Source organism: Equus caballus, chromosome 4 (assembly GCF_041296265.1).
Source record: "Equus caballus isolate H_3958 breed thoroughbred chromosome 4, TB-T2T, whole genome shotgun sequence".
Taxonomy (NCBI): Eukaryota; Metazoa; Chordata; class Mammalia; order Perissodactyla; family Equidae; genus Equus; species Equus caballus.
Genome location: NC_091687.1, coordinates 93,477,780 through 93,499,355, shown reverse-complemented (window position 1 = coordinate 93,499,355; position 21,576 = coordinate 93,477,780). Strand labels below are relative to the sequence as shown.

Here is a 21,576-nt window from a genome sequence, read left to right as displayed (position 1 = left end):
TCCCACATATAAAGTAGAGGAAGATGGGCATGGATGTTAGCTCAGGGCCAGCCTTCCTCAGCAAAAGGAGGAGGATTGGCAGCATATGTTAGCTCAGGGCTAATCTTCCTCAAAAAAAGAAAAGCTGGAAAAAACTAGAGCAGCAAGCACAAAGTCCAGTGCCTGGCATAGTGTAATTGCCCAATAAATATTAGCTATTATAATTAAGATGAGCTTCCAGTCTCATGTTTCAAAGACTTTAAATTTGTGCTTAGGCCTGACATTTGAGCAGCTAGCTGTGGGTGACAGGAACATGAGAACAATGTCTCCAGTGTGGCCAGAAGGTAGCAAGCCCAACAGCATGAAAATCAGGCAGCCCTAGGTGATATGCCTCAGTGGGGTCCCGGGCCGTAGTCAGACGACAGAAGGCAGGGTCTGCACAGTGGCAGAGACAGGGTTGCCCTGAGGGTGGTGTGGGCTTCTCACAGAGAAAGTTCCAGAAAGGAACAGTAACACCCACCTCTATGCCTCAGCCCCCTTTATTTCAGCCAAGACTCAGAGGAAACTTCTGAACCAGGGCTGCATGATGACCCTCGTGGGTGCTGAGCACTGCTACTCTATGGGATTCTTCTTCCACAAAAAATTTAATATTTTTTTTACATTGGTATAAAGACAAATATTTTATGTTAAAACACTTTCTTTGATCTAAAAGTTCTTTTTTTCTTCTGATTTTAAAAGAAGTAAAAACATTTTCATGGGATCCTACAAGAATGATGGGCCCTGGGCACTGTGACTGTGGTACGTAATGGGTAGTGGTCCTGCTTTGGAGAAGTGGGAAAAGGAGATGGAGATGGGGTAGGAGTGGCTTTCTCCACTTACTTAGAAGTGGAGCGAGGCAAGAAATGCACCAGGTCAAGAACTGGGTGGTTGTCCCTACCACCTCCAGGACAGCACTGGTCCCTAGGGAACACTATCTTCTAAGAGAGGGTTTCTCGCACTAGCACTGTTGACACTTTGGACGAGGTAATTCTTTTTGTGTTGTGTGTATGCATCGGGGGGTGGGGCTCGACTGTGGACTGTGGGATGTTAAGCAGCACCTGTGGCGTCTCCCCACTTGATGCCTGTGGCACCTCCTCCCCTACAGTTGTGACAACCAAAAATGTCTCTGGACATTGCAAATGTCCCCGAAGGGGAGGAGTGAGCTCACTCTCAGTTAACAACTGCTGTTTTGAGTATTGATCAAGTCCCACTACCGAAGTCCTAACTAGGGACAGTGCTGCCTGTCATGGGGAGGTGGGGCGGGTAGACCATCCCGTCTCCTGTGTGGAGACTGAGGAACTCAGGCCTCCTCCTCCATGGGGTTAGAGCATTAGCAAATACTGATCCTAATTCCTTCCCAGAGCCACCTGTGGGGCCCGCATCACTGGCCATGGAGAAGGCATGGCATAGCGCTCTGAGCCTCGGAGCAGCTGGGGGAGCCCAGGGCTATGGTCAGGCTGCTGACGGTGGGCTGACTGATCCAGCCGCAGCCCAGCTCTGCAGAGTCATTTTGTTCCTGGGGTTTTGAACAGTGTTTGCTCATTAATCTTCCAACATTTAGGTCCTAAAAGATTAATGTAAGAGTTTTGCTTCTGCTCATCTGTTTAGCGATGCCTGGAAGTATGCATCCCTCACCTGCTCCGGGAAGCCTTCCCTGGCCTCACCCAACCCCAGCCTCAGACTAAAGTAGCCCTTTCCTCCTCAGAGGCTCCTACAAAACCATGAGCACATTTACCCTGGCCCAAAACAGGCCTGAGTGCCCCGTGTTTCCTTGTCCAGAAGATCATCAAGTCCCATAAAGTCTCTATGGCCATCCCAGCACATAGATAGTGCTCATACAACTATCTGCTGACTGATGAATTAGATGAATAAATGCATAAATTAATGACTATAGAGAGTTTTTCTCACTGATTTTCTTTTAAAGATTGGCCAGAGCTAACATCTGTTGCCAATCTTTTCTTCTTCTTCTTCTTCTTCTATCCAAAACCCACCAGTACATAGTTGTATGTTCTAGTTGTAGGTCCTCCTAGCTCTGCTATGTGGGACACCGCCTCAGCATGGCTTGAGGAGTGGTGCTAGGTCTGTGCCCAGGACCTGAACCAGCAAAACCCTCAGCCACCAAAGCAGAGCAAGTGAACTGAACCACTAGGCCATGGGGCCAGCCTTTGATTTTTTTTTTTTAAGTAAATACCTAACTAACTGGTAGAACTCTTCTGAAACATCGTGCTTATCCTATCTAGACTTCTGAGAAGAAGGATGTATTGATGCTGCTTGGTACTTGGGTTGCACAGGAAAGTTGTTTTTGCCAAAGGAGGTTAAGGCTGGGCCCAAGACAGACTGCAGGGTGCAGGAGGGAACGAACTCTGGGCCCCTGAGCTCTTGTCACGAGGTTTTAGTGAATGTATGGAGGAATCAGTGAGGGCAACAGAGGAAAAACAGGTTGAGGAAAAGAGGAGAGGGAGAAGGAAAGAGAGATTGATCGATCAACTGATTGATTGATTGACTGATTCTGGGTAGGCTACACAGAACAATGGACCATGCAGTTTGAAGCTGGGCTGACATGGTCTGTCAGCGCCCTGCTTGGAGGCCAAAGGCACATCACTTCACCTCTCCCAGCCTCAGTCTCCCCATCTCAATCTGGGATGGTTGTAAGGACACTTGAAGACTCCAGTGTGTGCAGTGTATGTGGCATCCTGCTGTGTGCGCCCATGCGTGAGCTCACAGGGCTGTGGTTGGTACAGCTGTGTGTGTTCTGCCAACAAGCTCACCTCACATCCTCTCTCAGGACCTCTCAGAATTCTCAGGAAGGCGACGGGGAGGGAAACACTGACTGGAGAGAACTGTTGGCTCTGGACCTTCTGGTCTTTTTCCCTCACAGGCGCCAATGACTCCAAGACTATTCCCAGCCTGAGGACCTCTTAATAATCTAAGTTCTGTCTGGATATCAAATTGGATCATCTGAAGATTATGGAAACCACTCCTGCACCTGCTTTAAAACAATTATCTAGGAGCCGACCTGATGGCCTAGCGGTTAAAATTTGGCACACTCCGCTTCAGTGGCTGAGGTTCAGTTCCCGGTTGCGGAACCCCATCACTCGTCAGTCAGTTGCCATCCTGTTGGGGCAGTTCACATAGAAGAACTAGAAGGACTTACAACTAGAATATACGACTACGTACTAGAGCTTTAAGGAGGAAAAAAACGATAGGAGATCTGCAACAGACGTTAGTTCAGTATGTATCTTTGCCAGCAAAAAAAAAAAAGAAAAAAAAAAAGGAAAAGATGCATAAGCTTGGTTTAAAAAACAAAACACAATTATCTGGGAAACTGATCTTGCATGAAGTCCCAATGAAAAAAAAATCATTTAGAATTTAGAGCTGGGAAAATCCTGTCTTCCCTGAGAACAACTGAGTCTTCTCATCTGGTAAGAGTGTGCGACTTCTGAGAAACCCGTCAGTTATGGCAGTAGAAAACACAGAGCCTGATCAAGAGACTCGTCTGGTTGTAAATGACCTCGTGTCACTTTTGCAAAGAGATGGAGCAAAAAACAAAACACACGCTAAGTACACAGAGTGGTAAGATTCCTCTGGGTCAGAGATGAAACAGTAGCATATTAAAGACATACATAGAAACAAGTGACATCCCAAAGCCCTTTTAGAGCAGCCCTTCTCAGACAGAGGCGGACACTGTCCCATCCTGGAGCATATCTGAATCCGGGAGGCGCTTTTCTCCCAGAGAATCCCTGCAGGGAGAAGTCTGTGCCTGTGACTCATGCAGCCACAGACAGAAGCTTTCGAGTCCCTTTTTGGAGGAAGAATGGATTCTTGATGCAGCATCCCTGCCAGTGAGCACTGGGATGAGAAGAGAGGCTACAGCTCTTCTTCTGCTTGGAGGTGAGTCCATCAGCTCAATACATGGCTGTAACCTCACTGAAAGACTTGATCAAAAGAGGAGTTCTGCCGTGCCTTGGCATTTTATAGAGCTTTACAGTTTACAAAGAGCTTCCGATGCATCCTCTCATCTGCCCCAATTCACAAGTGGGGAGACTGAGGCTCAGTGAGGGTCCATGGCTTGTCCAAGGTCCCACGGTAAACAGGAGAAGGTAACCATCCTGTTTTAGCATCAAGGCAGTCGCCTGCAGGTGCGTCCCCTTTACTTACAGCCCTCCAGCTCCCAGGACAGATGAGCAGAGCAGGAGGAGACCCTGGTGCAGGGAGAGCAGCAGTGGGAAGGGGGAGTTCCTGGGGGAAGACGGATCCCTGCCCTCTGACTCCATCCGTACCCCACACAGCCTTTGTGCCCCCACCGGACCCTCTAGGTTCGTTTCCTAACATTCCCGTTGACCAGGCTCTAGCCGATCAGATCGTCCAGGTTTCTCCAAATGTGGCCTCGATGATCCCGCCTCAGAGCCTTTGCTCCCCCTGTGCTCCCCACTCAGTGCCCTGCTTCCCCTACCCACCCCCTGCTTCCAAGAGCACAGTGCCTCGTCCCCATCACCTCCCCTGACTCCGCACCCCCGTGTGATTTTTCTCCCTAGTACTCCAGCACATGTTGCCTCTGTTATGTAATTTACCATTTCTCCCTTGTACCAGAAGTAATTTTTGTGTACCCTGCTTTCCCCTAGCTAGGCCATCAGCTATCTTCCCCGTGTTTATATCCCCAGAAGGTTCTAGAAGAGAAACACGCATGTGAAAACCAAAAACATCTCAGAAAAGTGACTTCTTAATCCAGGTGCTGAAACTGAGGTTTTGAGGAAAATGAAGAGAAGACGCCACCGAAGAGGAGATGGATCCAGGCCCAGACCTCCCCTCCCCACTGGCCGCAGGTAAGCCCCAAGTGTGGCAAAGATCCCAGTCTTCAGAAAACAGTCTTCAACTTATATCCCAAGACCTTTTCTTTTAGTTTTCGTTTTGCTTCCATGAGGTGGTGGCAGAAAGGATTCTGAGGAGAAGAAAGGGGAATGTTCTCAGGGGCCTCCCACAACTTTCCAGAAGAGACGGCCAGGGCCTCTTTACCAGATGGCTGACCAGCAGTGGGCAGGGTCTGGCAGCCTGGCTCCAGGGGACAGCTCTGGGGACCCAGCCCAGGTGTGAGGGGCAGCTGTCCCGCAGATGCCTTGGTTGGGCCTCATTCAGGTGACAGCCCTGGCCTGGTGCAAAGGGGCTCTTTCTGCCTGTGGTGTGAGTGGCAAGAACAGAGGGTCTCTGCTCAGATCCCCTGTTAGTCTCAGGTGGCCAAAACAGGTGGGAGAGGTGGTGGGGCCAGGACTAGCTCACGAGCCTCTGAATGGGTCACTGTGACTCTACTCCTCTGGGTCTCAGGTTCCTCATCGGGCAAATGGGAACAGAGGTGCCTGTGCCATTGGCTTGGAGGGAAGGAAGCCAAGTACATGAAGTGCCTGGGGCATGTGGGTTGTCAGCAAACATTAGTTCTCTCTCTCTGCTTCCCTCTCTCCTTCCCTTTGCTTTGTTCAGAAAGGGCTTCTGAGCAAAGAAATTGTAACACTGAGAACCCTGGAAAACAAATATTTGGATTCAACAGAGACAAACCTAAGGTCAAAGGTAGAGCAAAGGGGCTCCTCCAGCTCTTCCTCAGTCCTTGTGGTTCATCCACAGGGTCAGCCCTGGAGGAATCTCTGCCTCTGGGGACCAGGTGGGAGGGCGGCCGCCACCCCTGTTTAATCACCTAAAATCTTGTCTGGACTGTGAGGCTCGGTCCTTAGCACTAATAAGGAATGGGGGCTTTAGGACTCCCTGCTGGCCCCTCGGGGCCTCTCTCTCCCTTTCTGCCTGCCCCCCTCTTCTCTTTCCCTCTCTCTTCTACCAGCACTCACCAGGAAGTCGGGGTGCTCACAGCTGGTCATGGCAGACTTCACGGCAACTGGAGGTCTTCTCCTTTTGGCATCCTCTCAGGGTGAAGAAAAAGGGAAGCTGCTCCATTAGAGAAAGATTAACTTTTGAATGCCTGCCAAAATAATAAAAGTGAGAGGCAGACAGGGATCCTGGGCCTGGCTCTGGGGAGGGAGGGGCCTCCTGGCTCCAGATGCGGATCTGCAACAGACTCCCGCCCGCGCCACCGCCCCACCCCAGCCCTCTCCAGTCATAATTTGGTAAGTTTGGGTAATTGCAGAGAAGTTGATACCCCATGATACTAAGGGACAAATTAGGGCACAGCCTTTCAGGGTATGTCAGGAGCTCACTTTGGGGAAGCCGAGTTCCTGGGAGCAGGAAAGGAGGGGATGAGGGGGAGGCTCTGGCTGAAGAGGCTTTCCAGTTTTTGAAAGCTGATTTCTAGTGACTGGCTGAGCTGTGATGAAAGTACTGCAAAAGCAGCCCAACCAGGCTGGCCCCTGAGATGTATTAATGAAGTCATGAGGGAAAGGGTATTACTGTTGACCTGGGAGCAGCCACTAGGGCTCAAGGATGCAGCAAAGCCTCAGTGAGAGACAGGAAAAAACGCTTCTAATTCTTAGGTGCTTGTCTCCCTAACACCCAGAAACATCTAATAACCCAGCTTTTAGAGAGACGGGTCCAGGAAGGTATCACCTTACTCTCATTCTGCACAGGGCTCTTGGCAGACTCTCCTCGAAAACACAAGATAAACCCTATTCCACAAAGTCCAAAGGAAGCCAAGTGCCAACTACTCGTGATGGTGTCCTGTTCTCTAATGGGTGGCGCTGGGTCTCAAAGTTCAAAAAACACGCAGGACGCACACAGACATAAATGGGAGTTGGTCAAAGAGGGAGCACTGAGAAAAACAACAATGAGATGTTTGACCAGGGAGAAGACAGACCTGATTTGGGCAGTGCCAGAAAACCAAGGTCAGAAGACAGTCAAAGGTCACTAAGTACCTAGCTTTACTAAATGCTTCACTATGTTGACTTGCTGCACTGTTTTTGTATTATTTAATGTTCGCCGAAAACTAGCATCTACATCCTTATTTTATAGATCGAGAAACTCAGGTGTTGATGGGGTGAGCTCTTTGCCAGAGGTTCATAGAAAACGCAGGAACTGAGGTTCAAACCCGGACAATCTTGTTCCACAGCCCACAGGGCTCGAGGAGATGCTGGATGGAGACCTGCGAACCCTCTGGGTCTGGAGAATGGAAGGACAAGGCTCCAGGGGAGATGGCCCAGAGGGCTTGGACGCAGGGGGCTTCCTGGGGCTGGCAATGAGAGGAAATGTGGGTCCTCTACAAATGGCGCCCGGGGGCCCCCATAATCACCTCGGAAGTGAAGGTGAGACTGCTCAGCCCCAGGAGGGCACGGACTACTCTGTCTGTTGGGTTCCCCTGAACGCACGAAATGTGCGGTTCCCCGGGCTGGGTGAAGTACAAGGTAGACAGAGAGCAGGTGTCACCATCCACGGGGATCTCCACAGCGAGCAGCACGGGTTTTGCTGCTGCAGGAGGGCCTGGCTGGTGGGCATCAGAGCAGGGGCTGCCTGTGCTGCCCACCACAACCCCGCCCCACAGACCTGCGGGCAGGGGCAAGGGTGGGTTCTTGTTGGACTTCTCTTTTCTCTGTCACTTTTGGGGTAACATAGAAGGGGCCTTCTCCAAGATGCTGCCCTCCCTACACTGAAGGTCTTGGCTTTCTTGGCTTCACCCTCCCCCCGCAACCCCTTCCCCAACCCCCGGCCAACTGTTTAGGTGGACAATTAACTCTCCTAGAGCGTGAGGAAAGATGGCGCAGGCTTAGCTCCACAATTGAGATAAATCCCAAAGATGGTCTCCTGTTCCCACTTCATTTAGCTGCCTGTTCACTGTGTCCCAGAGCCTTCCTCACTCTTCATCTTCAAGTCCTTTTTCTGGGCCTGACAGTCTTTCACATGGTTCTCTGCACAAGACATTTCTGTGTTCACCTGTCGGTTTCGCAATCCAATGTACACACCAGGATAGATGCGGAGAGGGCTGATGGCCACTCTGAGTTTATTGTAACCAGCGTTTCAATATATACATAGCTTACAGCTGTTAGACATACACAGGTGTTCTGGATGAAATAATTAGCGAATGCCAAGAATTCTTAGTGATTTCTCAAGGAGCCCTCCCTCGGCGTCTGTTTTGATATTATCATGTTATTGCTGTGCTTGCATATTTTTATCTCGGAGCAGGCAAGGTCTCTTAGGCAACGGTCCCTCTTGCTCCCGATATCGATATCGTTTCTCCATCTGTGCCCCCGGGCGGCAGCCGCCTGGCTTAGGTTGCCCCCCCAGGGGGTCTTACCCGTCATTGGCTAACTGGCCTTCTCACCTCCAGGTCACAGTTTGTTGGCAAGCTTTTTCCAGTGATTATTAACCCTTCCTGTGTCAGGGGTGGCTACATTTCCCCGCCTTTTGTTTTTTAAAGCAAGGAAGGCGTCATGTTGTGCTGAGGCCAGAAGGCCCATCATAACCAATGCTTGCTCTTGTTGACTTTGTTGTTTTTTCAGGGAGCACAGCAGATGTAAAACATAAACTATTAACATGGATAATATCAAAATCACACCAGCATTAACAAATATGTGTAAATTGGGGCCCGAGAACCAATTGGAGGGCTCTAGCCAGTGTAACCCATTTTCAATGTCTTGAAATATTTTTTGAGAGAACACCTTATGTACTTCTTGTAACTGTCTCTCTAACTGAGCTTGTAGCCCAGTGATGTCATTGGCCAGGGAGGTATTAAATGCCCCCTGTAAATGTTTTTTATTCTTGCCAAGATGTCAGCGAGCTATTATACGGTAGGGGGGTAACGCATTGCATGGTAAATTGCCAGTCACATTTTAATTTCATACGCATATATAAAGCATTTTGCTGCTCTCCCAGCCACTCTACTGCTGCCTCTAATGCCTGCAATCGTGACATTAGCCCTTTATCAATATCTGCCTGTGTCTGTAATTCTTGAGTGACATTTACCAAGACAGACTCCACTTTATGGGCTGTTTGAACACTGTTAACCAAGGCAGTAGTAGCTGTAGCAGCTGATGCAAAGATAATCACCGCGGACACAATGAATGCTATTAGCGTAGCCAAAAACCACTTAGGACCTAATTTTCTCATGGACTCAAGGAGGATATGTAGAGCATGCTCTTCGGACCATGTCCGATTTAGAGAAACAGGTAACCAAAAATGTGCTCTTCTTTTTAACACCATTACATAGGTCACATTCAATGAGGGTACATTATAATGTGTTAAACAATCAGAATACCATGGGGGAGAAATATTAATTACATACATACTAGAAGATTCTTCAATAGTGGGGACATTTTTTTCCCATAATAACACATAAGGATGGGTGGTACAGATCATAACGGTATCAGAAACATTTCAAATCAGAGTCAATGAATAATCGCCACTTGCATTCTCATATTTACCATGCGACAATCATCGTGATATAAAAGGCAACCCAATCCTCCATATTCCTTTGTGAGGGGGCTGCACACTGTCTCATTGTACGATAGTTGTAAAAGGGGTCCAGATAGGCCATGTTCGCTCCATGTTATAGGTTTCTGACTTGATCTGTTGAAGGCCCAAGTATATTGTCACTCAAAAGATGTCCATGAGGTCCCCAATCCAGCACGTTGGCCCCAAAGATGTTGCCCCGCCTTGGATATGCTGTACGGCAAGGGGACCACTGTACTGAGTAATGTTTGTAACGCCAATCAGCTTTTGGACGGCAAATTGGGACGGAAGGAACTTGTGTGACATTACTTTTGTCTTCGTAAGATGTTGATATAGCAGTAATGTATGTCAGATTGGCTGCCTGTTGTCCTTTCTTAGGTTGGTAATACAAATACTTTTGTTCCTGAAAGGTGGCACATGTTGTGCTTTTGTTTTGATAAACCATACAAAAAGGTAAATTGTTAGCATACATCACCAGAGGTTCTTCTTCCTTTTGGTGCAGGCCTGTATGTTGTTGTCGGGGTACCCCGGTTCCTCCTGGCCAATCAGAATCGTTAGAGGACAAAGGGGGATTGGCATGCCACCAAGTAACCAGAGTAGAGAGAGAATTAGGAATAAAGGCCCAATATGTGAGATTCTCATGCTCTGAAATCACCTCAACATGCATTAGAGAAGAAAGGAGGAAAAAGAAAAAAACTGATTTACTTATCCGTTTGTCCATTTTCCGGTTATTCCAGAGCAGGCCATGCATGTCTTCCCACATTTAACCATAAAAGGGCCCTCCCAGATATCCGTATAAGGACGTTTTAATCCACACTTTGCCAAGATATTGTGTCAAAACAGATGTGTGTAATGTGGCCTTTGTTGGGCCATATGGTTCTGAGTTTGACCCATATATCTTTCTGCAGCTGATGTGCCATCCTCCGCTAGATTCAAAAAATTTAAAGTAAATAAGGCGAGATTGAGAATAACTTGCAGATCATTCTTATAATACTCATTTCCCCCTTTCATTTTTTGTAAAACAGCCTTTAGCTTTCTATGACATCGCTCAATAATAGCTTGTCCCGTAGAATTATAGGGGATGCCAGTTTTATGGATAATATTCCAAGTTGCACAAAATTGGCGGAAAATTCACACTGAGAACTCGGGACCATTATCAGTTTTAATGCATGTAGGAGACCCCACGAAAACAAATATAGCAAGCCAATGACAAACGACTTGTTTAGCGGTATTTTTTGTATGTGCCGATGTGAAAAGAAATCGAGAGTGAGTGTCAATATAAGCGATAATATACCTGAAACGTCCAAAAGGCGGAAATATTGTTGTGTCCGTTTGCCAAAGGTCATTGCTGTATAGTCCACGAGGGTTAACCCCATCAGCAGTGAAGGGAGAGGTGGCTAGGGAAGATTGTTGACAGGCTGGGCAACCATCAATTATTTGTGCAGCCTGTCGTTTTAAGTGAAAGCACGAGCGCAGGGCTGGAGCATTGCAATAATGTAAGGCGTGAATCGAACGTGCTGCTGTAAACAGGACAGTCAAGTCAAACATTGGCTACAGCAGAATCAACAATAGCATTCCCTTGAGATAAAGGACCAGGAAGAGGAGTGTGAGAGCGTATGTGTGCAATAAAGCAGGAGTGAGTACGCTGGGACAATAATTGCTTGATTTTCAGAAAATGAGTGAAAATATCTTGTGTGGTTTGATGAAAGTTTAAAACGGAGGGCAAAAGCGGGACAGCAGTGAGAGACTTTGGTCTGCCAGTCACTATTGGCAAACCAAGCTATACCGGCTTTTCTGGTTTTTCCGGAAGAGATAACAGAGGAGATGATCAAATTGAGAAGATGTGTAAGGTAAAAAAATGGTCTGAGGGTCAGCGCCTCGCAATTGTAAACACCATAAACGTCCCCTTTGAATAACCTCTTCTATTCCATCAAAATATGTATAGAGTACCTTAGCTGGTGTGTGGGGCAAGTATATCCACTCCAAGCATTTTGTAACCTTGCCCGCTTTTTGAAAGACGATAACAGTAGGACTCTTAGGTGTGTTTATCACATAAAGGCATAAGGGAATTTCTGGATCAAAGCGATTTAAAAATTGGGAGGTTAGAGCCTTGTTTACTAGGCTTAGTTCTGGTTTTGCCTCAGGGATAAGAGTGCACGTAGATGAGGGGAAGAGTCACCATGTAGCAAGGAAAACAAGTGACTCAGAGAATGCGTCGGGATGCCAAGAAAAGGACGTATCCAACTGATATTTCCTAAAAGCTGTTGCAATGTAACTAATGTCAAAGTATTGGGTATGGAAATAGAGGGAATGCATGGCTTTGCCAGGTGTCTATCAATCATCAATCCTAGAAATTTCCAGGGGGAGGTAAGCTGTACCTTATCTTGAGCCATGAGCAGGCCTTTGCCTTTTAGCAATTCAATTAATTGTTGGTATACTGTTAATGAAAACTTTTTAGTTGGTGCTGCTAATAAAATATCATCCATATAATGGTAAAGTTGTATAGTAGGGTATTTGCTTCGAAAAGTTAATAACACATCTCCTACTAATTGTTGGCATATGGTAGGACTGTTTTTCATGCCCTGAGGCAAGACCTTCCACTGATATCTCTGGGGGACCTCTTGATCGTTATAAACTGGGACAGTGAATGCGAGCTTTTCCCTATCAGCAGCGCACAAAGGTAGAGAAAAGAAACAGTCTCTAATGTCAATAACAACAATTTGCCAATTCTCAGGTATTAAAGAAGGGTTTGGCAATCCCTTCTGTAAAGCCCCCATAGGTTGCATGACAGCATTAATTGCCCTTAAGTCCTGAAGTAATCTCCATTTTTCAGATTTCTTTTTTATCACAAATACTGGGGTGTTTGAGGGTACAATATGGCCTAATTTTAGTTGCTCCTGTACTAGCATCTTTAAAGCCTGTAATTTTTCTTTTGGGAGGGGTCACTGATCTGTCCATACAGGCATGGTAGTTTTCCATTGAATAGGTATGGGAGGAATGTTAATAACATCAGTGGCCCCTAGGGAAAAGGCTTAACGTTTAGAGATAGTTTCCATTGAGAAAGCAAATCTCACTGCTGTCGAGGAAAATAATCCATAACCAATCTACAAATAAAAATTTGGGTGAGTTTATTCTGAGCTTAAATCTGAGGATTATAACCCAGGAGAGTCTTTCCACAAAGGAACAGAGCACTCCAAAGAAGTGGGGGTACACAGGGTGGTTATATACCTTCAAAGAGTATGTTTCACATATGATTGAAATGTCCCTGTTACAATAGTCAGGAGGCTGCTCTGTCTGCACAGCCATTGATGGAAATGGCAGATAGGTCTGCTGTCTCAGTGAACCCCGCAGGCTAGCAGGTCTGTTGCCTCGAGCTGGGCGGTCACAGATGAGTGCTGCAATCAGTTCCCAGCCTAAAGAAAAATGCCTAATCTTTAAGGAGATGCCAACGTTGGGAGGGGGAGGGAAGTTGCACCTTTATCTCAAAATGTCTAAATAGATATACAATGCATGCTCAATGGCTACAGTCAGGCCCTTTTGGAAAAACAAAGTCAGGCGGAATTAGGTTTATACCAAATGGCTTCCTCATATACTCCAATATATCCTATTGCTTGCCATTTTTATTTGTCACCCCCATAGGGAGTATGGAGTTGGAAGAACGTAGGGTGTAATTAAGGCAATTCTGTTTTCAGGTCCTCTGACTTTGAGTACTTGATCACTTCCCTCAGGTGTCATAAGCCCCCCTACACCTTGTACAGATGCAGAGGTTTGCTTTTTAGGCCAATGGGGAGGCCAAGTGGGCAAGGCTATAAAGCACCATCACCAGTGTGGCCGAAGCCATTGGCCCCCCTCTTGGCAGCGGAGCTCCCCAAACTTCGTTTTTCGGGGCACTGGGGAGTGTGCCCTGTTTCGAGTTTCCCGACGGCAAATCACGGTTGATTAGATTACCATCTACATTAATTTTAGAGCAACATTGATTCGCCCAATGGAATCCCCTTCAGCACTGAGGACATGGTTTAGAAGGCGGCTTTGTAATATCGGCTGGCCCTCCTTTACCAGAGATATTTTTTGGACCAGACTTGCATTATTTTGCATCGTGTCCAGGTCTTCCGCACTTAAAACAGGCATTATCAAAAAGCACCTTTGGGCAGCTGCGAAAACGCTGCTGCCATTACTTTGGCCACATGACTATGAGTTCCTACTTCCAGACACGCTCCAGCATATCCCCTAAGGTGTGAGTTCACCCTTTAAGGTGAGACATAGCAGACTAGCAATCAGCATTAGCATTTTCAAAGGCTATTTTCAACAGGATAATTTGAGCTGCTTCAGGATGAGCTATTTGTCTCTCAGTTGCCTGCTGGAGACGGTCAATAAATTCTATGTATGGCTTGTTTGGCCTTTGTTGAACATTCACAAAGGAATTGGTGGCTTTGTCTGCCCCTGAAGGGGGAGTTGCCTTCCAGGCTGCTAATGCCACCTCTGAACATTGTCTACGCAACATTCCATTTGCCTCAGCCTGTGCTTGAGGTGTCGCATATTGGCCGACCCCCTGTAACATGTCGGCACTGATTGGGAGAGGGGGGTTTAAAGATAGATTATCCATAGATCGGGATACAGATATCTCGTTATACTCAGACCTGAAAAGAGTATATTCAGCATGCGACAAAAGAGTCTTTGCGAGCAAAAGCCAATCACAGGGTAGCATACGATAACTGGCTCCCAGTGCGCCTATCATCCCAACAGTGAAAGGTGACTGCACTCCATTCTCTCTAATGCTCTTTTTCAGCTCCTTAAACACCCCAAAAAGAAGGGATTCATGTTTTCTTCGCCCATGATTGACCATTACGGGGAAGGCACAGGAAAAAACATCAGGATCTCCAGGATTTAATCCTTCCGGAAGGCAATTATGAACCACACTATACTGCCTGGAATCAACATACGGGGCCGGTGGAGTACAAGGAGGAGCAGTAGGCAAGACAGGAGGGTTCTTGAAGGCGAAACGCCTCTCTAAAAGAGTGGGGAATGGTAAATCATCATTGTCTGAGGACGTTTGTTCAAAATTTGTCTGAGACTTACTAACGGCCTTTTTAAAAGAGTCTCTAGGCGGCGAGCAAGGCGGAGGAGGCAGTGGTGGCGCCTCCTGCGCTTTGCCTGAAGGACGCTCTGGTGAAAGAGGCCGAGTTTTCCTCATCCGATAGATCCCACAAAAGGAACAGTGCAGTACGTACTGTTCCCCAAGTCGTTAAGATATGTACATCCTTTAAAAGACCATGCTCAAAGTGAGACTTTAGTGCCTTGCCAGCGCTTTCCCACAACTCAATGTCCAAGGTGCCATTCTCAGGGAACCAGGGGCGATGTGTAGATATTGCAATATCCTCTGTAACTCGGCGGGAGAAACCGAAACTGAAATCGAGGCGTGAGCAGGGGACAAGTAAGGTATTAATACCAACTGAGTTATCCTCGTAAAAGCTTCTATCACATAATAACTAGATAAATGGACTATGATTTTTATTTCACCTTGATAGTCAGCATCAATTACCCCAGGAATGATGTTTTAAGCCCTTCAAAGCTGAACTATAGCGTCCCATTTACAACCCAAATTATCCTGCTTGTAAAGGTCCCTGTACATTGGTAGGAACAAGAAAGGTTTCATCAGCAAATCTATGACGACTGTCTCTGAAGCCATGAGATCCACTCCGGCACTTCCTGACGAGGCCGCCACTAAATCATTCACATAGAGTCGGCCTGCTGATTGAGAGCTCCCCAAATTTGGTTTTTCGGGGCACTGGTGAGTGTGCCCCGTTTCGAGTTTCCCGACGCCAAGTCACAGTTGCTTAGAGATATTGCCAGCAGTATCCTCTGTTACTCTGCGAGAGAAACCAAAACTGAAATCGCCTTCAGCAGCCGCTGAAGTGTCTTAAAGTATAATTTCTGCTGAATCGCCAATTGTTGGCCCATCATTCTCACGGCGGACCGCCGAAAGGCGGTTGAAATTCCCGCATATCGTTACTCACCAATAATGCCGCCGATCTTGGATCACGTCGGGGTCACCATATGTCGGTGTCGCAATCCAATGTACACACCAGGATAGATGCGGAGAGGGCTGATGGCCACTCTGAGTTTATTGTAACCAGCGTTTCAATATATACATAGCTTACAGCTGTTAGACATACACAGGTGTTCTGGATGAAGTAATTAGCGAATGCCAAGAATTCTTAGTGATTTCTCAAGGAGCCCTCCCTCGGCATCTGTTTTGATATTATCATGTTATTGCTGTGCTTGCATATTTTTATCTCGGAGCAGGCAAGGTCTCTTAGGCAAAGGTCCCTCCTGCTCCTGATATCGATATCGTTTCTCCATCTGTGCCCCCGGGCGGCAGCCACCTGGCTTAGGTTGCCCCCCCAGGGGGTCTTACCCGTCATTGGCTAACCGGCCTTCTCACCTCCGGGTCACAGTGTGTTGGCAAGCTTTTTCCAGTGATTATTAACCCTTCCTGTGTCAGGGGCGGCTACATCACCCTGTGGTCTCTGCTGCTGTCAGTGTAGTACCCCCTCCCTCAGGAGCTCTGATGAGGAGCCAAGCCAGCACCACTCCTTGTCCTACACTTTCCACCCCTCAGAAGTTACTTCCACAGACTGTGGTCTCTCCACTCATTGCCTGGCCTGGCTTCTGCCACCGTCTCTCATTCTAAAGCCACTGTATTACCCAACAAATCTCTCACAGCCTCAGCTGCCCCAGCTTCTGGCCTCACCCTCCTGCCCCAGCTGGAATCATCCTGCCACACACCACCATCCAATCACACAAGCCCAAGATTTACAAAATACACACTACACATTCACATTAATTATTTATGACTCCGTATTTTGAGTTACAGAAATCTAGCTCTAGCAATTACCTCAAGCAGTGAATTTGTTTTAAGAATATGGGGGTCTCTCTGGGAACCGAGGATCTTTCCTCAAACACGTGATGAAATTAAAACTCATCCATCACATTTTCACACATAAACTTCTAATCCCAAATTTGAGGCATTTCCTCAGGCTCCAGGCACTTTGGGAGGAGAAAGGCGTTGGGCCTCTCCGTGTATAATGCATGATGGTCCCACTGGATGCACCATCTTTGTGTGTGGAGTAGGCTAAGCAGTAAGGCTTGACTTGGACCTTTTCTCCGCTGAGGTCAGATAAATTGGCAGTTGGCTGTTGTAGGAGGGAATTTGCCAAGACATGGCCATGAGGCAAAGCATGCCTGACAGCAAGCATGAAGAAGGCCAACAGAGCTTCTCAATTGTAAGTCAAACTAAACTGTGGGTGCAGCTTTTGGTTTTGCCATTCATAATCCATTCGGCCTGCCCTCATTTTCCTCTGGGGAACCATCCTGATCCACAGCAGGCAGCCTACGTGCTTCACGCAAATTTTCTCTGCCCTGTGGTTGCCCTGCAGGAGGGGGTGGGGCAGCTGGAGCACCACAAACTCCTGGCCACAGCCTTGGTTGGATTAGCGATGGGTATGGGACCCAACTAGAGCCACTGAGGTGCAATGAGACTTCCGCTGGGATTTTGGGGAGAGAGGCATTTTCTCTTTTTCACTACACTTGAACCTGGAGGATGCTGCTCTATAGCTGCTGGCAGCCATCTGACAACTGTATAGAGTCTGAGAAGGAAGCCGACATGGAGAACAGAGCAGAGATGGAGAGAGACTGGGTGCCAGTGATATTTGATCCCATGTATCTAGCCATATACTTCAGCTGGTAAATTCTCTTTTTGGCTTAAACCAATTTGATTTGGGTTTTCTGTCATTTGCAACCAAAACACCAATCCACAAACTTATACTTTTATTTCCAGTCTTAGACCAGTTCTTTTGTTAGAATTACTTACACAATATTTGCTGAGTTTTTATCCTTCACTAATAATGATTGTTAAATCTCTAACAGCATGAGAAATAACTTAAACATTAGTTCTAATGCTAACCACCTCAATATATTTTTCCACAACAGAATCAATTGTCTAAAATGTGGTGAAAACAATCCAAGAGACTATCAGGGAACAATTTAAAGGCCATTTGTCCGTAAGATGCTTCACTTAAAGGAATACAGTCATGCACTGCATAGCAATATTTGGGTCAGTGATGGATCCCATATGCGATGGTGGTCCCAAAGATTAGTGCCATGTAGGCTAGGTGTGCAATAGGCTATACCATCTAGGTTTGTGTAAGTACACTCTGTCATGTTGGCATAACAGGGTCACTGCCTAACAACACATCTCTCAGAGAGTATTTCTCATCATTAAGCGATGCATGGCTGTACCTAACTTCCTACACTCTTGTTCTGAAAGGTCAAGAAACCAACATTAGACATGGAGAGCGAGGTTTCCTAACATCTTTATACAGCCCTGGCTTGTTTCACCAGAAATTGGAGTTGTAGAATTTTAGGTTTAGATTTGCAAAATTATTTACTTCAAACTTTGATATGTACAGCTTGGAAACACTGCCTCAATGGATTGTGGCTCTTGATTTATGACTTCCTGGTCTAAATATTCCAATACTCATGCTTAATTGAATCTCAGTTTCTAGAACAAGGGTTGGAAAACTATGACTCACAACTCAAATCTGGCCCACTGCCTCCTTGTAAAAAAAGAGCTTTACCGGAACATATCCATGGTCATTTGTTTCCATCTTCTCTATAGCTGCTTTTGGGTTACAATAGCAGAGTGGAATAGTTGTGAGGGGCACACAAAGCCTAAAATGGTTACTACCTGGCCCTTTACTGAAAAAGTTTGCTGACTTCTGCTCTAGAATGTCAGTCCAAAATGTTATGTTTAAAAAAACAACCCAATTTAAAAAGTCTTCAGCATATAATTTTTCATCCTTAATTATACAATGTAGGTATGATTTAAATAAATTTAAACAAAGCATAACTAAGCACTTTTTTTAAACCCTATGATCTCCTCTTCAGCTGATATCAGCCTTTGCGCTCCTCTTCCAGAGCTCAGCATCCCACAGACTTTTCTGTGAGTTCATTCTTGCAGAGCACAGGCCTGACTCCAGGGCTGTTTAACAGGAACATCCCAACAGGCAGTTTGCCATTTATAATCGTTGTTCTCTGCTCTTACGGAACTAATTGCTTCTGCTAACCCTTCAGCTTGTCTCTGTCTCTCAGTGTCCAGGCTCTTCTATTGCACAAGCAGGGCCCAGGGAGGAATATCCAGGTGGGGTCCCAGGACTTGGATGCGATGGAACTGACCTGGGGGCTGTGGAACCAAGAGTCGAAACCAGCTTATGGCGAGTAGAGCTGAAAACCACTACTCTAATATAAGCAGGAAGATTCCAAAGTGGGAAGACAGGTTGCCAAATTTAACTGCTGCTCCAATCTGCCCCTTCTCAGCAGAGGCAGCCAGCTTTGGTGTCTTTGTAATTACAGCTCTTGCTTATGGCACACTCTGGGTCCCCAGGCCAGGTCACTGAGGCTCAGAGTGTAGGATGGGGTTTCAGCAGGCTGGACAAGCAGAGACCAGGGAAAGTCAGATGGATTCTCGTGCAGAGCTGCCTCTGGCAGGAGAGGTCCTGGCCTTATAGACTCCACCACCTTGAAGCTGTTTGATGGTGGGCCCCATCTGCAGCCTTCTCATCTCACCTCATGGCCTGCGTACCCAGAAGACAATATTCCAGAGCCCTTCTTGGCCACCTTGCTCCTGCAGGCCATCAGGGGATCTGGGAAATCAGAAGATGCCTGATAAACCAGAGGCTACGAGTTAGGTTCTTAGCTTCAAGCAACAGAAACCGACTCTGACGGCCTTTCGCAAAAAATGGGTATTTATTTGAAGAACTCAGTAGGTCATAGAATGAAAAGCTGAACAACCAGGCACTGGGAGGATAGTGATAGTGGGTCCAGGGATCACAGTGGCAGGGATCCATGGGCTTTCTCTTGGAGGGTATTACTGTGAGGTGACTCAGCCCCACCCACCTTCTCCTCCTCGTGTCATCACTCAGAAGTCAAATTCCAAGGACACGGGATCTGATTGTCCCAGTCTTGGTTGTGTGTCCTGCAGGCAGCCCACAGAGACTGGGGTGGAAGTGGGGTCCTGCCACTGGCAGCTCTCCAGGAAGTGCAGAGAATGGGGAAGGGGCAGTTTTTCCAAGGAAAGAGAAGAAAGGCAGGAGGAAGATTCAGGAAGAAGGGGGCCACTCCCCACAGTCACCGTGATAGGGAACATCCTGGGTGGAGGAGCCCAGGGAGTTTTCCCACGTGAATTCTGTGCTGTTGCAGCAAGAGAATGTGCCACGGGGTCAGTAAGAAGTACAACAATGGAGTGTGCCTGCTTCCTGTGCTCCACTGGCCGCTGCAGAAGCACCTTCCACCTCCTTCTGCCCTGCTCGGCACACACCTGGAAGGCGACGGTCTGCTGCCCACCCCCTTCCCCACGAAACAGAAGTTAATGCAGCTGTAGACACTGTTTTTGCATGATTGATGCATGCTTTCTGGGCAGGCATTTTCCTCTCCCCTGCCCGCCCCCCACCACCTATTCCAGAAGACATGTCACTAAGGGGGCAGGCAGGAACCCAGAACTTCCGGAGTTTTAGAACCCATGATTGGTCAGACCGAGAGTCCTACCCTCCAGTGTGGGGACTCACCCCGTTGGCTGAGACCCCTCAGGCAGAGGGGACTGATCACAGACCTAAGAATGAGAGCCCTGCCATTCCAGGGCATGGGGAGCTGGGTCGAATCATAGGCAGTGATGTGGAGCCTCTCGGAGGCCAGGTTAGGGTGACTGCCCCCGGCTGCGTGGGGGAGAGTCCCACAGAACACTAAACGCCCTGAACAGATCCAGGGCCAAGGGCAGGACAAAGAAAGGGAGTGGTGCAGACTGGTAGAGGCTGCAAACCAGATGAATTCCTCATTTCTAGGAAATGCAGAAAAAGAGGGGCACGGAGGGGAATTTTTAAGTCTTCAGTTCCAGAGTTGGAATTTCAAGAAGAGTGGACCCTCTTGCAGGAGAGAGAAGGAACAATTCCAAAAGCAGCAGCCAGGGGTCTGCCTCCAGGGCAAAGAGGTTTTTACCAGAACTGGCAGCCCTAGTGGCACTTGGCAGGTGTCACGGGCCATCAGGCAGGGACATCTCTATCTGAGGTAGTCAAGACCGAGGGCCCCAGTAGTCACCAAATGCTCAGGGAGCTGGGCTTGATGCAAACCAAATTCAGGAGGGGATTCTGATCCCACAGCAAAGCTGGAGGGAACAAGATATAGTTCAAAGACCTCTCTTATGTATTGAGGGCCTGTAAGTGTCTTTGTTGGCTGTGCTTTGAGGAGTGATTGACATTTCATGGAAGTCTTCACCCATGAAGCCGTAAACTCTCAGACAAATGTGTGGAAGTGAGGTGTGCTTGGGAAGGTCTCAGGAGACAACGGGGAGCAGAAGCAGGAGCCATGATGGGCCCCCAGGATTCTAGACCCCACTGACCCCTGACCTCTGCCATGGCAGACAGCCGAGGCCCAGGGACAGGACAATAACTGAGGAAGAAGCAGATGAGGCTGGAGATTGGGGGCAGGAGATAGCCCACAGTTTTTGCTGCCTTTAAGCAAAGACCACAGGGAAAGCTTCCTACTCAGGTGAGACACTCAGAGGCTTCTTTGAATTCAACAAAAGTTCTGCTTGGCCTTGGTTGGAGTGGAGAGGAGGAGGGACGGGCAAAGTGCCCAGGAAGGGGGAGAGAACTTTGTCCAGTGCCTAGGGTCCAGTGGCTGTCCCTGAGAGACCCTGAGGAGTGTCTCACCCACGGGCTGGGCACAGTTTGTCTGGGGCAGAGCCCAGTGTCCCCCTTCTTTGTGGAGACACAAAGACTTATTAGGAAGACACTGTGGAAGAAAAATGCTTCGAAATAATAATAGTGATGGTTCCTCAGGCAAAATACCACCACTGTAGAGGGAGGGATTTCACCCCGCAGGTTGTTGAGGGGAAATGGAGAGAGCAAGAGCACTCGGTGGGGAGGGGGTCTCCCAATGTGGGACTGTGCCCCACTTCATGGTGGAGAGGCCAGCAAGACTCCAGAGCGGGACGATCTGTATGACAGGTGGCAGGGCCACAGATAGCACCCCCAGGACACTGAAGCAGCTGAGTAACTTCTGGGTCCTTGAGCCAAAGAGTCAGGAGAATCTGAGGTGGTCAAGATGGCTGATGGGCCTGAAAGGACAAGG

General features: G+C 47.7%; 1 protein-coding gene across 2 annotated transcripts in view; it reads right to left on the bottom strand.

Moving 5' to 3' along the window:
- Window positions 1–15,510, bottom strand: part of LOC100067707 (solute carrier family 23 member 1) — a 66,021-nt gene extending 50,511 nt beyond the window's left edge. Inside the window, exons 1-2 of one of the 2 annotated variants that reach the window (XM_014739313.3) lie at window positions 15,408–15,510; window positions 5,850–5,980 (exon numbers count right to left, since the gene is read on the bottom strand). In XM_014739313.3, the coding sequence (XP_014594799.3) occupies window positions 5,850–5,879 (30 nt within the window). In that variant the 5' untranslated portion in view covers window positions 5,880–5,980; window positions 15,408–15,510. Of the gene's footprint in view, window positions 1–5,849; window positions 6,008–15,407 lie in introns of those variants that run through there. The other variant, XM_014739312.3, reaches the window with a different exon arrangement.
- Window positions 15,511–21,576: the final 6,066 nt, after the last annotated feature.